Genomic DNA, 14,872 nt, shown 5'->3' on the forward strand with positions numbered 1-14,872 from the left:
GGTCTGCTGCTGCTGCAGGGTCAAGCAAGGCCAAAGGATGGCTCTGGGAGAGGTATTATAATAACAAGTCATATATTTAGCTGATAAAAACCCTGACTCAGTTGGGGGATGAAAACAAGAACAAAGATGTTGGAGTTGTACGACATTTCTCTGAGAGATACTGGCTTAATTTGCCTATTCATGCGAGTGAGACAAGAAAACATTTCCGAGGAGGTGGAGGAGGAATTGAATTACCTCCACCAGCAAGTTCTGTCACTGCCACATTTTCAGTGACTGTAGAACCCACGGCAAAGCTCCCAAAAAACAGCTACTCCAGAGCTGGGAGACATTTTAAATTATCACGTCCCTGGTCAGCCTCAGAAATCAGTTACATCAGCCAGCAGCTTTCTCTAAAGGAATGAGGTAAGAAAAAGCTTTGTTCTCTCCTAGCCAACTTGTTGATTAATAATTTTTTAATAAAGGACATAATTATTATAAACTGTTTGGGACAGCTATATAGAACAGATGTCCCAGCATCTGATTTGTAGGTTGTTAATTTCCTACTATTACATTAATGGGGAAATTCAGCATTAGAAATTGGAAATTTTTTTCCCACATGTGCTGCTTCAGCCAAAGAATATAAATTAAGATCTGTGACCTAAAATGACCTGGAAAATGCCTGCCCCTTCCCAGCATCTCTTGGATGAGGAACCTGAGCAAGGATGTCCCTGTTCCCTTCAAGAACTTGAAAGGCATTTCCACAAAACAGCCTTCAGAGTTTTTATAGATGGAAGGAGAAAAATGTGTGAAACAAGGAAAAGGTCCCAACACCAAGTGCAGTTTGGGCCAGAAGAGACAAGACCATTGCAGGGAGCTCAGTGAGTGCAGCAGAGCCCCACAGCCCGGGGGGCTGCCTCCCCAAACATCGACCGGGGTTTTTGGTTGGGGTTTCAGTTGGGTTTGTTGTTGTGGTTTTTTTTTAAAGGAATCCTTCATCCTTGGTAGGAACCAGTTCTGGCAGAGTCCAGGTCCTCCATTTAACTGCCATCAATTAATCTGTTGCTCATTTGATGAGGATTATTGAGGACTGACCTGGCACTGTCACTATCCCGAGACACGTGTTGAGCTGCCGGAGACAAACCCCTAACAGGATTGTGAGCTTTAGGCACGTTATAAACACCTGCTGGTCCCTGGGCTGAACCCTGTGGGAATGTGGGAGACCCTCCCGGGCAGCCTGTGACAAAGGGCACACAGGGATTAGCAGGCTCTGCAGAAAGGAAAACACACTCCATGTGGACTGAAAATATGAACTGAGATTACCCAGTTACTGTGCACTTCAGATACAGCAGCTTGGCTGGTACACCTGGACTGCAACAGCAGTAAAACACTTTGCAGACTCTTTACAGACATCCCCAAGGGGTGTGATTTCATTTCTTTGCAGGGTTCTTTTTTGTCCACTACCTCAACACAGCTTCAGGATGAACTGTGCAAAAATAACCTTTTCTCTCCTAACAGAGAAATAGTTTTTTCTGCATATTGCATCATCTTGCATGGAACATCCTAAGTTTGGGGGCTACTGGAGATGTAGTTCCAGCTTTACAATCAGCATCTACTTAAGGGTTCAATCACTACCATATTGCTTTTTCTTGGTTTTTCCTCTCTGTGAGTAACCTGGTTCAGAGCAGAAGCACCTGCTGAAGTACAACCTCTCTTTTCTGCAGAGGAGCCTTTTCAGAAGTGTTCCTAGTGAAGCACAGGAGCACTGGCCAGCTCTTTGCTCTGAAGTGCATCAAGAAATCTCCTCTCACAAGGGACAGCAGCTTGGATAATGAAATAGCAGTGCTGAGGAAGTGAGTATATCCACATTGTCACGTGAAATAGAACAAATGTCCTTGCCCAAGACACGTGGCTCTACAGTAAGAATAATATACAGGAACAAGTGCATCTTTTCAAAGAATATATAAATAGTGTTGTGAATTATTAGATTAATAAAGTTTTTTTTCTCATTGCACTGCTGGGTTTGTAACCCCAGACCTGTGGAATGAGACAGATGCAGCAGAGCAGCAGGCAGGGAAAGGAGACCCAGAGTTAATGCTTCTGCAGTCCCAGTTACGCCCCCAACGTGGGGCAGGGAGCTGCTTAAAACAAAGGTCTGGTCCTCTGCTGGTGCCTGGTGCTCCCAAGGGAGCTGGCAGCCAAGGATTCCCTGCCACACAGGGAAGGGGGGTGATTAAAAGAAGACAACTTTTGGGTTTCCCACTTGAGAAGACACTTTGTCCTTGCAGGGCTTTTTTCTCACCCATATTTATCTTTGCAGGATAAAGCATGAAAACATCGTGACTTTAGAAGACATTTACGAGAGCACAACCCACTACTACCTGGTCATGCAGCTGTAAGTATCAGCAGAGCTATTTCTTTATGGCCCATGGAGGAGGGAGCATGGCAGGGCCAGGGTGACACACTTGCACCCAGAGTCCTGCTTGTGAAGAAGCTGCAGCACAAGAGTCATGCAAACACCTCCCACCACCGCACGGCTTGAACCAACCCGGACACTTCTCATTCTGCCTTGGCCCATGCTCATTTTAGCATCCAGGTTTTAAACCAAGATTAGGATAGATTTATGCAAATTAATTCATCACAGTTTAGCAGGGCAGAGACAGAAGTACTTCTAATTAAAGCTGTGCCATGCAGGGTTTCTAGAAATGAAAGCATCACGTCAGCAGCAGAGAAGGCAGCTACTGTGGGCATCAGCCCTGAGCACCTGCCTGCTACTGCTAACTTGCAAATGTACTAAGAGCAGCCACCCCAAAATCCACAAATCTGCTTGTGTGGCAGAGCCTGGAGGCAGCCCTGCCCAGGGCGCTGGGTGCCTGCAGCTCAGACCTCCTGGGAATTGCCTCAGAGCCTCATCCAGATTCCCTAGGTTTGCCAGCAATGCTTACTGGTACCCTGAAACCACACTCCAGTGTCCATCAGCCTCTCAGCCTCACAAAATCTGTTGCCCGTGGACCAGGTGCAGTTGTAAAAGGACCAGGACGTTCTCTTGCCCTGCACCCAGAAGCACGATTAGCTTTGTTTAATTTTCTTTTCAGTCTTTTTCTCTCTGACCTCCCGTTTGCTCACACAGGGTGTCTGGGGGGGAACTTTTCGACCGCATTTTGGAACGAGGAGTTTACACTGAGAAAGATGCCAGTGTGGTGATCCACCAGGTCCTGACAGCAGTGAAGTATCTGCATGAGAATGGAATAGTTCACAGAGACCTGAAGGTGAGACCTGTCCCTCAGCAACCTCCCCTCCCTGGGGAGCAGGTGTGACCACAGGCTGCACAGGCTCTGTCCCAGGACCCTGTTGCTGCTTTCTAGTTTTCTACCACAAAATCCAACCTCTCTGTGTTCACAGCCTGAAAACCTTCTTTACCTTACTCCTGAAGAGAACTCCAAAATCATGATCACAGACTTTGGCTTGTCTAAAATGGAGCAGAATGGCATCATGTCCACTGCCTGTGGGACTCCAGGATATGTTGGTAAGCCAAGGATCAGGAATGGGCTTGTGCTGGTGGATTCTCTGGAAGAAGTTTGTGGTGGTACAGTGCATTGCCTAGCAGAAAGGGAAATAAATATATATATCTATATAATTACATCAACAACATGTTACTCACAGATGCACTTTGTGGACCAGATACAGACTGGGCTGCAAATAAGTGTGCAGGCTGCAAAATCACAGAATGTGTAAAAATGCAAAGAAAAGGATCATTTTAAGAGCAATATATTTCAGTGGTAGTCACTTATTTGTTGAAAAAATCACAAAAATAATTTTAACACAATGGGATTTAGTTTAATATTCACTAGACTGCATTGGCTTGATCCACAGCTCACTAGTTAAAACCTCAGGGTGCAGGCAGAAATTGTCGATGGTTCTTTCTATTCAATGGCATAAAAATAGATACAAAAAGCACAGACCAGTCCTGCTGGTAAATGGGCCTGTTACTGCCTGGTTCTTTGCACTGGCCCCTCAGAGGCCGAGTGCACAAGAAACTCTGACTTCTCCCAGTATTAGATAATTTATTCTTGCTTTGAATGTTCACTTGGCTTTGCTGTTCTGCAGCCCCTGAAGTGCTCGCCCAGAAACCGTACAGCAAAGCTGTGGACTGCTGGTCCATTGGAGTCATCACCTACATCCTGTGAGTAGGAGCAAACCACATCCTGCTCATTTTCCCCAGTCTCCCCACTCCTCCCCACGCCCCAGCAGAGGCAGTGCAGGCAGAGGTGCTGCCCAACCTCCCAGCTTGCTGCAGGAACACAGCAGGGCTGGTTTCTTCCTTTGCACCAACTCACTAGACCATAGAAATGAAAGGGATGTGGGGAATCAACCGCTGGAGCTGAAAGGGATCCCATTTTCTCTATTATGTGCCTCATCCTTCGCTTTGTTCCTTCCCAGTTGCCCACAAACACCGTTCAATCCTCCTCAGTTCTTTTTGTCTCGTTTCCTCCCACACCACACAGCTCTGCACCAGCTGTGCCTTTGTCCTTTGGCAGCTGCAGTCACGTTTTTAACTCTTTTCTGCAGCTTTACTGCCACACGGGGAGGTGAGGGACAGAGGGGTGGACAGAGCAGCCCTCTCTGCCCCCTCTCCCTGCTGGTCGTGGTGCCAGCCCAGCCAGGGCTGCTCAGGGCCACGGGTCTCTGCTCTGTTCCAGGCTCTGTGGGTACCCTCCCTTCTACGAAGAGACCGAGTCCAAACTGTTTGAAAAGATCAAGGAAGGCTACTATGAGTTCGAGTCTCCGTTTTGGGACGATATCTCAGAGTCAGGTAAAGCTCCAGCCCCGGGAAGTGCTGCTCCCCCTCCCACAGCTACACCCCAGGGCCCTGCACCCACGAGCCCCCGTGCACCCCCAGACACCCCTCAGGATACTGCTCTCCTGCCTGGAATGCAGCATCTTCTGCTGAAGCCTCATTAACAGAACTCTGATTTTCCCAGATGATTAGTGAGCTCAGAAGTGGGCTCAGGTTTCCCTTGGAAACAGGGGAACTCAGGGTTTTTTTCACCTGGATTTTCTGTTTTCTTTTCTTTTTTATTTTTCTCTTCTCCTTTGCTTTTCTTCCCATCAGGTCACATTTCCCTCCAGCCACACAGCGACCCATGGCAGCCACCACTGCACCCTCCCACCAGACTAACCCGCCTGTGGAGCTCATCTCCACAGAGTTTACTGAAACCAGCATCTTGGCAGCATGTTTTGAAAATCAATCTTTTATACATACAAACAAAAGTAGCAGGAGGTTTGTCAGGACTTAATAACAAACACTGCAATCCTCCCTGCAAAAAAACAACAACCAACAAACAAAATCAAACAAAAAATGGGAGGGATGCAAGTGCTCTTTAAGGCAACTTCTAACTCAGCTCAGTTTGCACTTTCTGGTGCTTTCCAGAGTTACTCTTAGCTGAATAATTCAACTGAAATTCATGTAATCTAAGCCTGAAGGCTGGTACATCCCCGTTTTTTTCATCTGGAGCCCCTCACTGCAAACATCTCCCTTCAGAGGATGAATGAAGTGCTATGAACACCTCCTCCTTGGCCATGTCCTATTTAGGGTCATAACTTGGAACAAAGGAAAAATAACCTTTTCTCTCTGCTTCTGCTCCTCTCCCAAACAGCCAAGGATTTCATCAGGCATTTGCTGGACAAAAACCCCAACACAAGGTTCAGCTGTGAAGAGGCCCTTCGACACCCCTGGTGAGCAGAGGGGACCTGGCCATGGCTGGTGGCCACAGGCATCTACCAGCCTCCAGCTCTCCCTCCACGTGCTGCTGGAGCTGAACACAGGGGTGTCCCCCCAGCCCCCCTTATTAACGTCACCGTCTGCCTCCACGTGGCCCTGGGGGTTTCATGTTTTGTGTGCAAAGAAAGAAAATGATGAATAATTACAGCTGCAGTTTGTGCACACTTGCCTCCATAAACAGAGAGGCGAAGAAGAAATCCCACCCTGAGCTTTTCCAAGCTTTGAAGTGTGTGTTTGTGTTACATTTTGTTGCTGTTTCTCCTTTGGGTTTAATTATTGCTGATTGAACGTACAAAGCAGTTAGCTGCCTCCAGAATGTGGAATGCCTTACAAATGCCATCTGCCTACGAGCCCATTTTCTTCTCTCCCCATCTGCAGGATTAATGGAAACACAGCCCTGCACCGTGACATCTACCCATCTGTCAGTGCTCAGATTCAGAAAAACTTTGCAAAGAGCAAGTGGAGGGTAAGTGGTTTGCTGCTGGGAGCCCAGAGCCATTTCTCTAACAAATGCCAGTCGCTGCCACCCAGCAACACACCAGGCTGCAGCTGGGGGGGGGAAGCACCCAAAAGCTGAGACCCACCCAAGGCTGCCTGAAAACTGTGGAGCAGTTACTGTTTGGAGTGTGTTGGGACAGATGTTCCCTGCTGCAATGCACACTGGTAGGATGGCCACAAACACTGCTCTGTGGTGGCCTTGCCAAGACAGTCCAGGAGGGGGAAAAGGATTATTACTGCCTTTATACGGAGGCCTTGCTCCATCAGTAGATCTTTCTGGGAGCTTAATCCAGCATTTCCTCCTTTCAGCTTTGAAGATTAATTGGTACCTCATATATATATCAAGAGTTTTAGTAAGAATCTAGGTGGAGGAAGGAATACCATGGGAACCACATGTAGGGCAGCATTTCAAATGAACACATTTAAAACTCAGCCCTAGTCTCCATTTCACACTGCAGGATAATTTACAGCTGCCCTCCCTGGTTTCCTCATGTAGAAGTGGTCATGACCCTCAAAGCCTCCCCCACTTGCACTCAGGGTGTTCATGCCCAGGACGAGCAGGTCTCTCTTTGCCCACCCTGTGCACACAGGTGGTGCTCCCCAGCCCAGCACTGCCCACCTCATGCCCAGCCAGAGCCTGGGAGCAGCCCCTTCCCTCCAGCAGGCTCCCCTGGGGGCTCACCCTGGGGTCTCTCTCCTCCTCCCCAGCAAGCCTTCAACGCAGCCGCCGTGGTGCACCACATGAGGAAGCTCCACATGAACGGGCACGCAGCAGCCGAGAGCTCCCTCTCCATGACACAGGACTCAGAGGTGTCCAGACTCAGCACCCCCACCACAGCCACCCAGTCAGCAACACCCAACCAAGGAAAGGACACGTCACTCCCTCTGGATCCCAGGCAGGGATGTCCAAACCCCCACACTCAGCTGGAGCAAGACACAGGAATGAGAGAAGAGAAGCTGCAGAGTCCCTCGAGGAACGGGTCTGTGCCCAGGGGCAGCAGCCCCGTCCTGCAGGAGAACCACAGCACACCAACCAGAACTTCTTGTGGCTGCAAACCTGCCTGTGTGGGGCATGAGAAAACAAAGATGTCCTTCTGCTCCGAGACAGTGCTGCTTAAAAAATCTTCAAAATCCCAGTAGGTATCCAGGTCATTAGCCATAAATTCCAGCAAAATATATGGGAATAACCAGCTCCAGAAGGAGTTGCCTGGCACTTCAGTTGCCAGCCCCACCTGAAAGTAGAGAGGGGGGAGGAACAAGCACAGAAGCAAACACTTGACTGGCTGGAGAGTGGTGCTCAGCCAAGTGCCTCCCATGCTGGTAGGAGCATCAGGTGAGGCACCTTGCCCAGGCTGGGTGCCAGAGCCTGCAGTGAGCCCAGGCTGCAGGGCTCAGCTGCCACACTCCACTGACTGGAGCATTTGCTTCCCAAAACTGCAAGTGCTGGTGGATGAAGCTGCTGATGCCAATGGCTCAGCTGGTGCTGAGCACCAGACTCTGCTGCAGCACTGACTTGCACCAGCTCCACTTTGCTTTCAGCAGCTGATGTTCTTTTGTATTAAGAATGTAACTTCACTTACAGAAAGATTTTAAATATTGCTCTCTCTTTCCTTCTTTCTCTTCTGATTCTTCCATTTCCGAGCAGTCATTTCAAATCAGAAGTTCTTGTTCCAATGAAAACTGGCAAACACTCTTCTCACTGTGGCACTGGGCAAACTGGAGTGTGTCTGATCATGTGATGAGGAGGCAGCCACCAGGCTCCCCGCATGGCCAGTGGTAAGTGCTCCTCACCCCACTCCCCAGCTGCTCCTAGTTCATCCCATTATGGTGTGAAAAAGGGAAAGGCACAAATAGCAAAGTGATTGTACATGAAATTAATGGGCTCTCAGGTGTTCTGCAACAGACAAAGCATGTGAAAGGAAGCCAAGTGTGGACCTGTCCTAGCAAACTCTGCAGCTATTCAAAGCTGCTCACTGGGTTTCACAGCTTTATCATCTGGGATTAGGGCTCTGAAGCTGTGACCAGGAGCAAAGGGCTGACAAAGGGCTGGTCCATGGCCAAGTGTAGACAGGACATCTCTGCAGCCTGAAGGGCTATTCCCTATCCCAAGTTTGGTCCAGGCAGGTCAGTTTAAGTTCCTTTGTTACCAGAGAGCAGAGCACAGAGAGGTTCCTTTTGTAGTTGAGCAGAGTTCAATCATGAAAGTTTCAGCCTATTTCACCATAGCTTGGATTAATTCTGAACTAGCTAAATTGTTATCATTTGCTCCACATCTATATGAGCAGTGAGAAGTATTTCTATTAGATCCTGCCATAAGACTGTTCCTCAAAGGGAGCACATGCCAGCATAGTTCTCCAAAGCTCCACATGAAGTAGCTACATCCTGTCATCTCTTACACACTCCCTACTGACAAGATCACAACAGCAGGGCTGTAATGTACAAAGCATTCATAGAAGAGACAAATGCAAAGTCTGCAATAGGCTCCAAAAGGTCCATTCCCATGATCAATCTTGTAATAACCCTTTATAAACAAGGCAGACAAAGGGATCTAAGCTGCTCTAACCCCCATGCTACTGCTTGTTAACAGAGCCCGTTTTGAACGTGGCAGCCTAGTGAAACAAAATTTCAACCCTCAGTTGAAATCCTCTCTCTTGCAGACACAGAAGGGCTGTTTTACTCTTCCCTGCACTTCAGACATCAACAGTGCTCGCCAGCACGGGGCTGTGTCCCGCCCGGGGCGGCAGCAGCACCAGGAGCAGGGCCCCAGCAGCACCTTTATCCCAGGAATCCACCCGTGCAGTGACCTCGGGGGGCTTCTGGATCATTAAAGCTGGAGGGCAGCTCTTTAGCGAGGGAAAGGCTGAGGCTGCTGCTGGCATATTCAGTGTATATTATCCATACAGCATTGCTCAGTGCTATAAGCTTTTGTTTTCTGTGTACTGCTTAGTTGTCCAAGGCACAATAAATGCACTGCACAACAGGAACCCTATGAACCAAAGCCATGCAGAGTTTTACTCAGTGGCAGCTCAGTCCTTTTGACAATCTGCATCCTGTCCTCTCCTTGGGTTTCAGTTAGTCCCAGGCTTCAGCACTCGGAAGTTCCGCATCGACCAGCTGCCCAGTTCTCACTTCAGCTACAGAAGGAGAGGCAACCTGCTAGCAACCTCCATATGTCTGATAATAATCACAGCAAGGTCTAAATTCCCTGCCTCCAAGTCTGTAATTGCACAATAAATACTTGCTTAATAAAGCTGAGTTTTGTTTTGTAAAGTGCCTGTTGGTTATTCATAGAAATCTGATGTGGAAACAGTCTATTAAATCCATGCTCAGTGTTCCCTGTGCATCCACAGACCTGCTCCCTCTGGCATTTCTCTGGCAAGTGTTGCACAGTAAATAAACAGATTGTGGCAGAAAAGTCAACAAGAGATTCGACTTCACCTTTAAGTATGAGGTGGCATTTCTCTTATTTGTATAAATATGGTACGTTTATACAGATATGACAGAGATAAAGTTCTCCATTTCTGTGATCTGGTTCTTTGAAGAAAGAAGCCACAGAGAGTTTTAAGGATTAACTACAATGTAGGTAAAAAGTATGAAAGGGCCCCACGTGAGGGCTTTAATTTGAATAGTGACATTCAGCCTCAAGAGCTTGAATAGTCTAAAACAAGGAAAAGGAAGGATGTCTTGGTTTATAAAGCCCTTTGGGAATAACAGCTTTGGGGATGTTTTTATTTGCAGTGAAGACAATGTCTCTCCCTCTTTTATCTTCAACCACGGGAAGCTCCAGCCAGTCCAGCCAGGGTGAGCCCTCTCCAGGGGGCTGCTCCTTTGGCTCAGTGCAGCTGTTTTCCAGAGGTATGGAAACTCAGTTTACTAGGAATAGTGACACTGGGCACATGAGAACTCCAGCTGGAAAATGGGGATCAATCCAGCAGTCAGTGCTCAGGAGCAGCTCTCGTAGTAGGCGACTCGCTTGCTGATGGCATCTCGGATCCTTCCCACCTGCTTCTCCAGGCCCGACAGCCTGGCTGACTTGGACATCAAAGCCTTGTTGCTTTCCTGAATTTCCACCTCTAAAGCTGAGGAGAGAGGGCCAGAAAGGGTTAAGTGGTGATGGGACAGAAGGAGGGCAGGTTGGGCTGAGCCTTCACCTCCCCTTCCATAGCCCTAGTGGGGCAAGGAAAACCAGCATCACCTCCTCCTGCATTCCCCCTTCTCCCCATCAGAAAACCCCAACACACTGTTCCAAACAAAGCCATTACTTTTGAATGCTTAAAAACTGAAGCGAGCACATGAAAGAAGACAGAGGTACATCAGCAGGCAGGGCATCCCTTCCACAGCCACCCACACACCCCAGCAAATTCTAAATCGACTGGCTCAGCACCAGCAGACGCAGCCCAAATCTGCACTATCTCACTGCCAAAGCTGCCTTGTCTTCCTCATAATTTCTTTCCCTCGCCCTGCTGGGAATCAAAAGCCTTTTCCCACTGCATGAAATCATTACACTGAGTTCACAAAGGGTCTTACTTTCCATCTTGAGCATCATGGCCAAAGTTTCCTCAAAGAGAGCCTGTGCCTCCAGGTCTATGCTTTGCACCCTGCTGCCCTGCTCTCCCAGGGCTGGGCTCTGCTCCATCCTTCCCTTCAGCTCAGTGTACATTTGCTTCACTTGTTCAAAAGCCTGTGGAAAAGAAATAAGCAGGGCAGGTAGGATCAAGAAGATAGACTGGGGGAAAGAGGATTTTTTAGATATTAAATGGACACTGCCCAAGAGCTCTGCCACCATGTTATGCAAACGCGTGACAGTTTGATGTGCTCCAAGAGATGCTGAGTGGCAGCTGAATGGGCTGCTCTGCCTCAGGCAGGAGACACAGCAGAGAGAAGTTTCCACTAAAAAACATTAGGATTGAGGAAGGTCCTGGAAAAACTTCAGTAGCGTGAGGCTGCACCAGATGAATAAGGAGTGACAGGGCAATGCCGTGGCCTGAGCAAGAAAGGCTTCTTGGCTCCTCCAGAACGGAGCCAGGACACACTGGCTGTGCCAAGAGCAGCAGGGAGGTGTGGCAGGGCTGCAGACATACCTGCTGTGTGCTGCGTGCCCGCTGCCCCGCCGCGCTGCCCGCCTGCCCCACCGCGCTGCCCCGCTGCCTGTTCTGGGCCGCCCTGCCCTGCAGCGCCGAGAGCTGCTCCCCCAGTCCCGCCAGCTGGGCCACCATGGCCTGCAGGTTCTTCTCAGCAGGACCAAGAACGGCCTCGATCTGAAAGCAGAGAGCCCCACGTTAGGAAGGGAAGCTGCCAAGTGGGGAAGTTTGGAAGGAGCGGTGAGCAGGGCACGGTGTGGGTACCTGGGAAGTCACCACGCGTCACCTACCTCATCGACGCGCTCCTGGATGAAGCGGAGGGAGGAGCTGGAGCCCCTGATGGCTCCCCGGGCCTCCAGGAGCACCGTGTTGGCTTGTCGCAGGTTCCCCAGCACCTCCTCCACGTTGCCTTCCATGGCATTCGCCCGGTTCCTGGGGAAAGGTGGGAAACACTCAGAGTAAGCACGGGTGGTTGCATGGGCTGGAAGTCAGGGCTGTAGAGGCTAAAGAAAGAAGCCTGAGAAGCAAGACAGGATTGTGACTGAGAAGGCTGCACTCTCCTTCCCCCAAAAGCCACAAGCCCATCTGGACACACTGCCCTCCAGCTGGTTTTCCTTGGAGACAAGTGTTATTTCCATTTCATGCCCCCAGGCAGAGAAGACAAACTGAGAAGGGGAGAGAAAAACCTTCCTTTAAACTAGTTAGAAATCTTTATTCTGCAAGTAGTGCAAGAAAAGGTACTGAGGGGAAAGCAATCACCACTGAACCAGCTTCAATGAACACTTCTCTGCCTGCAGTGGGACTACTCAGGGTGGGTGACAGGGCTCCCTGCAGAAAGCCAGACTCCCTTGTCTCATCACTGCCAGCAGGTTAAGCAGGTGTCAGACACTATCAAGGAGTTTACGTACTTATCCCGCTGGCCTTCTCACCAGGATATTGCTGCAAGTCAACACGTGACAAAGTAGATGCTCCAAATTTGCAAGGACACTCTGTAATTAGTTTTTAAGGGACCATGGGATAATCCTCCCAACTTTCACCGAGAAAACAAATAGCCCATTTAATCTCCTCATGCTCTCTTGTGCAACTAGGATGTAGGTCACGAATACCGAGTAATGCCAGGGCAGCCCTGTCATCTCATCACAGGGACTCAAGAGATAGAGAAAATCCTCTGTTACTTTTGGTAAGGACCTTCTTGTTCTAGCACCTGTAACAAGACCTGCTCTTGGCAGCCAGATCCCTTACTTGTATCAGGACACCAGGGAAATGTCTGCAGAGATGACAGACTCATTCTTTCAGGCACTGTGTGGACATAGAGGATCCTGGGCTAAATCTTTGCATTGTGCAAGTCAGTAGTGACCCCAGCTGAGTGCCCTTGAGCCCCAACCGACCTTGAACCCCAGCTGACCTGGCTTGTTCTGCCTGCTGCTGCAGCTGCTTGGCCCTGGCCATGTCCTCGGCCGTCTGGGCCAGGATGTTCTCCGGGCACTGCAGCTTAGCTGCCATATTTTGGATCTCAGTCATTTTCCTCAGGACTGCAGCAGCATCCGTGGGGAGGTGCAGGGAGAGAACAGACTCGCTGATCTGCTGGATAGTGGCAGGGTCCATGTCCTTGTCTGCAGAGCAAACAGACAGGGTCAGGAACGGGAGGGGGGAAAGGCAGGAGTGGAAATACCAGGAAGGTCGAGGGCAGGTGCCCACTCATGCTCTCACACACACAGTGATGAGGTTGTGTTTCAAGGTAAGCCTTTTTCTACTTCACAAATAAAAGTTCGCACAACTGAGGAATCAGAAGCAGGCAAAGCCCAAGGGACATCAGCCCAGGGATTAGCTCAGAAATATCTTCACTCATCATTAACACCAGGCAGCACCAAATGACCTGATTTTCTTATTCAGCTAATGCTCATGAGACTCATTATGTTATTACAATCTGTCTGTGAACAATAAGTCATCCCATTGGTTTATAGGACAACAAGGAATTCTCCTCTGATTAATAGTCTGCTCATCTCTGGTCAGTGAGTGTTGCTGGTAAACTTTCCACATCAGGTCAATGACAATTGCAAATCCTTGGAGAGCACCAGCATGGGGACAGGCTTGTCCTTGAGCCCCAGAGATGGTACAAGGCTCTGTAGCAGAGACCAGGACCCAGAGCAAGGTGTTGTCCCTGCTGCAGACAAAAGGCTGCTCCTCCTGCTTTCCACTTATGTTAATTCAGTTCATTCTTTTAGAGGTAATATTTGAGAGCAGCTCATGGGGGGACATTGGGAGACCCCTCTATGAAGCCCTGCATACAGAAGGTCAAGGTTGTGTGGTACCTTCTGCCCCATGGATCTCAGGGATGGCCCCAAATGTCCCCAGGAGGAAGCAGGCAGGGTCTGCCCTGGTGACATCCCAGGAGAGCTGACACAGATAAACCAGTCAGGAATAATTTGGGTCAATTTGAACAGCACAGTCAAGCCTGAGCAAGTTAGCTGGGCAAACTGCAACTGCTGACAAAAATCACAGGTTTTTATACTGCTGAAATGTCTTCTTCACATGTCAGGAAGCACTGCTCAGGTCTGCCGTGCCATCCCAGAGGCTGGGCACTACCCTTGCTACATAAATACCCACGTGCAGACGAACTGGATATCTGAGGGCTTAGCTGGGGTGGCTGCTGAGCAGACGCCCTCGTGCTGTGCTCTCACACACCACATCACTGCAAAGATGAGTTTTCTCTGTGCACAAGTCAACCTGCACAGACAGGCTTCACAGCCTGCAGAGCCCTCACTACCTGACAAGAAGCTCCGGACCTGCTGGATGAACTGCTGGATGCGCCGCACGTCCCCCTCCATCTGGGTCCTTGTCCCCGTCACCTGCTCCACCAGCCGCCGGGTGCTGCTTTGAATCTCACTCACAGACGTCTCTGTCGTTTCAATCTGCAAACAACAATATCCTGCTGGAGCCATTTCTTGTTGACCTGGAACCCCAGCAGCCCCACCTCAGCCTCCAGCCACCCGGGCAAGGCACTGAGATGATGCTGTTCCCACACTCAATACCCCACTGCTTTAAAGGTTTGTAAACGGTAAAGACAGAAGGTTGGATTTGCAAAGGAAACTCTCAACCAGGGGCACTGCCATTTAGCTTTTTAAAACATCTCTGAAATTATGTCAAATGAGTTTGAAAACTCACTTTATCTCTGCCAGCACCCGAGAGGGCACTGAAGGAGCTGCAACCACCCTAACACCAATTGCACCCAGTGCTGGAGCAGATAAACCTGGGGATTCAGAGGTGTTTGACATCCCCATCCCTTCTGCCATGCTAACCCCAAACGAGGAGGACAAGGCTTCCCCACGACAGTCCCAGACCCGCGGCTCCTGTGCTGGGGGGAAGCAGGACCCGCAGGCCCAGCAGGAACCCTCCCCCTCAAAAACTCCCCAATTTCTGCCGCTGCCCAAAACATCAAGTCTCCGGCAGAGTTCGGGACGGGGCGTTTCCTGGCAGCTGCCCCCGGGCAGGACGGGCAGCCCTGCCCGCACTCACCAGCCGCGCTGCCCGCACT

At 49.7% G+C, this 14,872-nt stretch overlaps 2 protein-coding genes across 2 annotated transcripts in view; one reads left to right on the forward strand and one right to left on the reverse strand.

The window, feature by feature from the left end:
* Positions 1-7,995, forward strand: part of CAMK1G (calcium/calmodulin-dependent protein kinase IG) — an 8,456-nt gene extending 461 nt beyond the window's left edge. Inside the window, exons 2-11 of the mRNA XM_010001756.1 lie at positions 1,701-1,829; positions 2,297-2,371; positions 3,107-3,245; positions 3,379-3,502; positions 4,084-4,159; positions 4,677-4,789; positions 5,634-5,712; positions 6,137-6,224; positions 6,965-7,392; positions 7,902-7,995. Of these exons, the coding sequence (XP_010000058.1) occupies positions 1,701-1,829; positions 2,297-2,371; positions 3,107-3,245; positions 3,379-3,502; positions 4,084-4,159; positions 4,677-4,789; positions 5,634-5,712; positions 6,137-6,224; positions 6,965-7,392; positions 7,902-7,995 (1,345 nt within the window). The remainder of the gene's footprint in view (positions 1-1,700; positions 1,830-2,296; positions 2,372-3,106; positions 3,246-3,378; positions 3,503-4,083; positions 4,160-4,676; positions 4,790-5,633; positions 5,713-6,136; positions 6,225-6,964; positions 7,393-7,901) is intronic.
* A 2,203-nt stretch (positions 7,996-10,198) lies between these two features.
* LAMB3 (laminin, beta 3) overlaps positions 10,199-14,872 on the reverse strand; it is a 44,023-nt gene continuing 39,349 nt past the window's right edge. The window contains exons 16-21 of the mRNA XM_010002101.1: positions 14,105-14,249; positions 12,743-12,950; positions 11,628-11,769; positions 11,338-11,514; positions 10,784-10,937; positions 10,199-10,335 (exon numbers count right to left, since the gene is read on the reverse strand). Coding sequence (XP_010000403.1) covers positions 10,199-10,335; positions 10,784-10,937; positions 11,338-11,514; positions 11,628-11,769; positions 12,743-12,950; positions 14,105-14,249 — 963 coding nt within the window. The remainder of the gene's footprint in view (positions 10,336-10,783; positions 10,938-11,337; positions 11,515-11,627; positions 11,770-12,742; positions 12,951-14,104; positions 14,250-14,872) is intronic.

The sequence above is a fragment of the Chaetura pelagica genome, unplaced genomic scaffold, assembly GCF_000747805.2.
Source record: "Chaetura pelagica isolate M959 unplaced genomic scaffold, ChaPel_1.0 scaffold181, whole genome shotgun sequence".
In the NCBI taxonomy this organism is placed as follows: Eukaryota; Metazoa; Chordata; class Aves; order Apodiformes; family Apodidae; genus Chaetura; species Chaetura pelagica.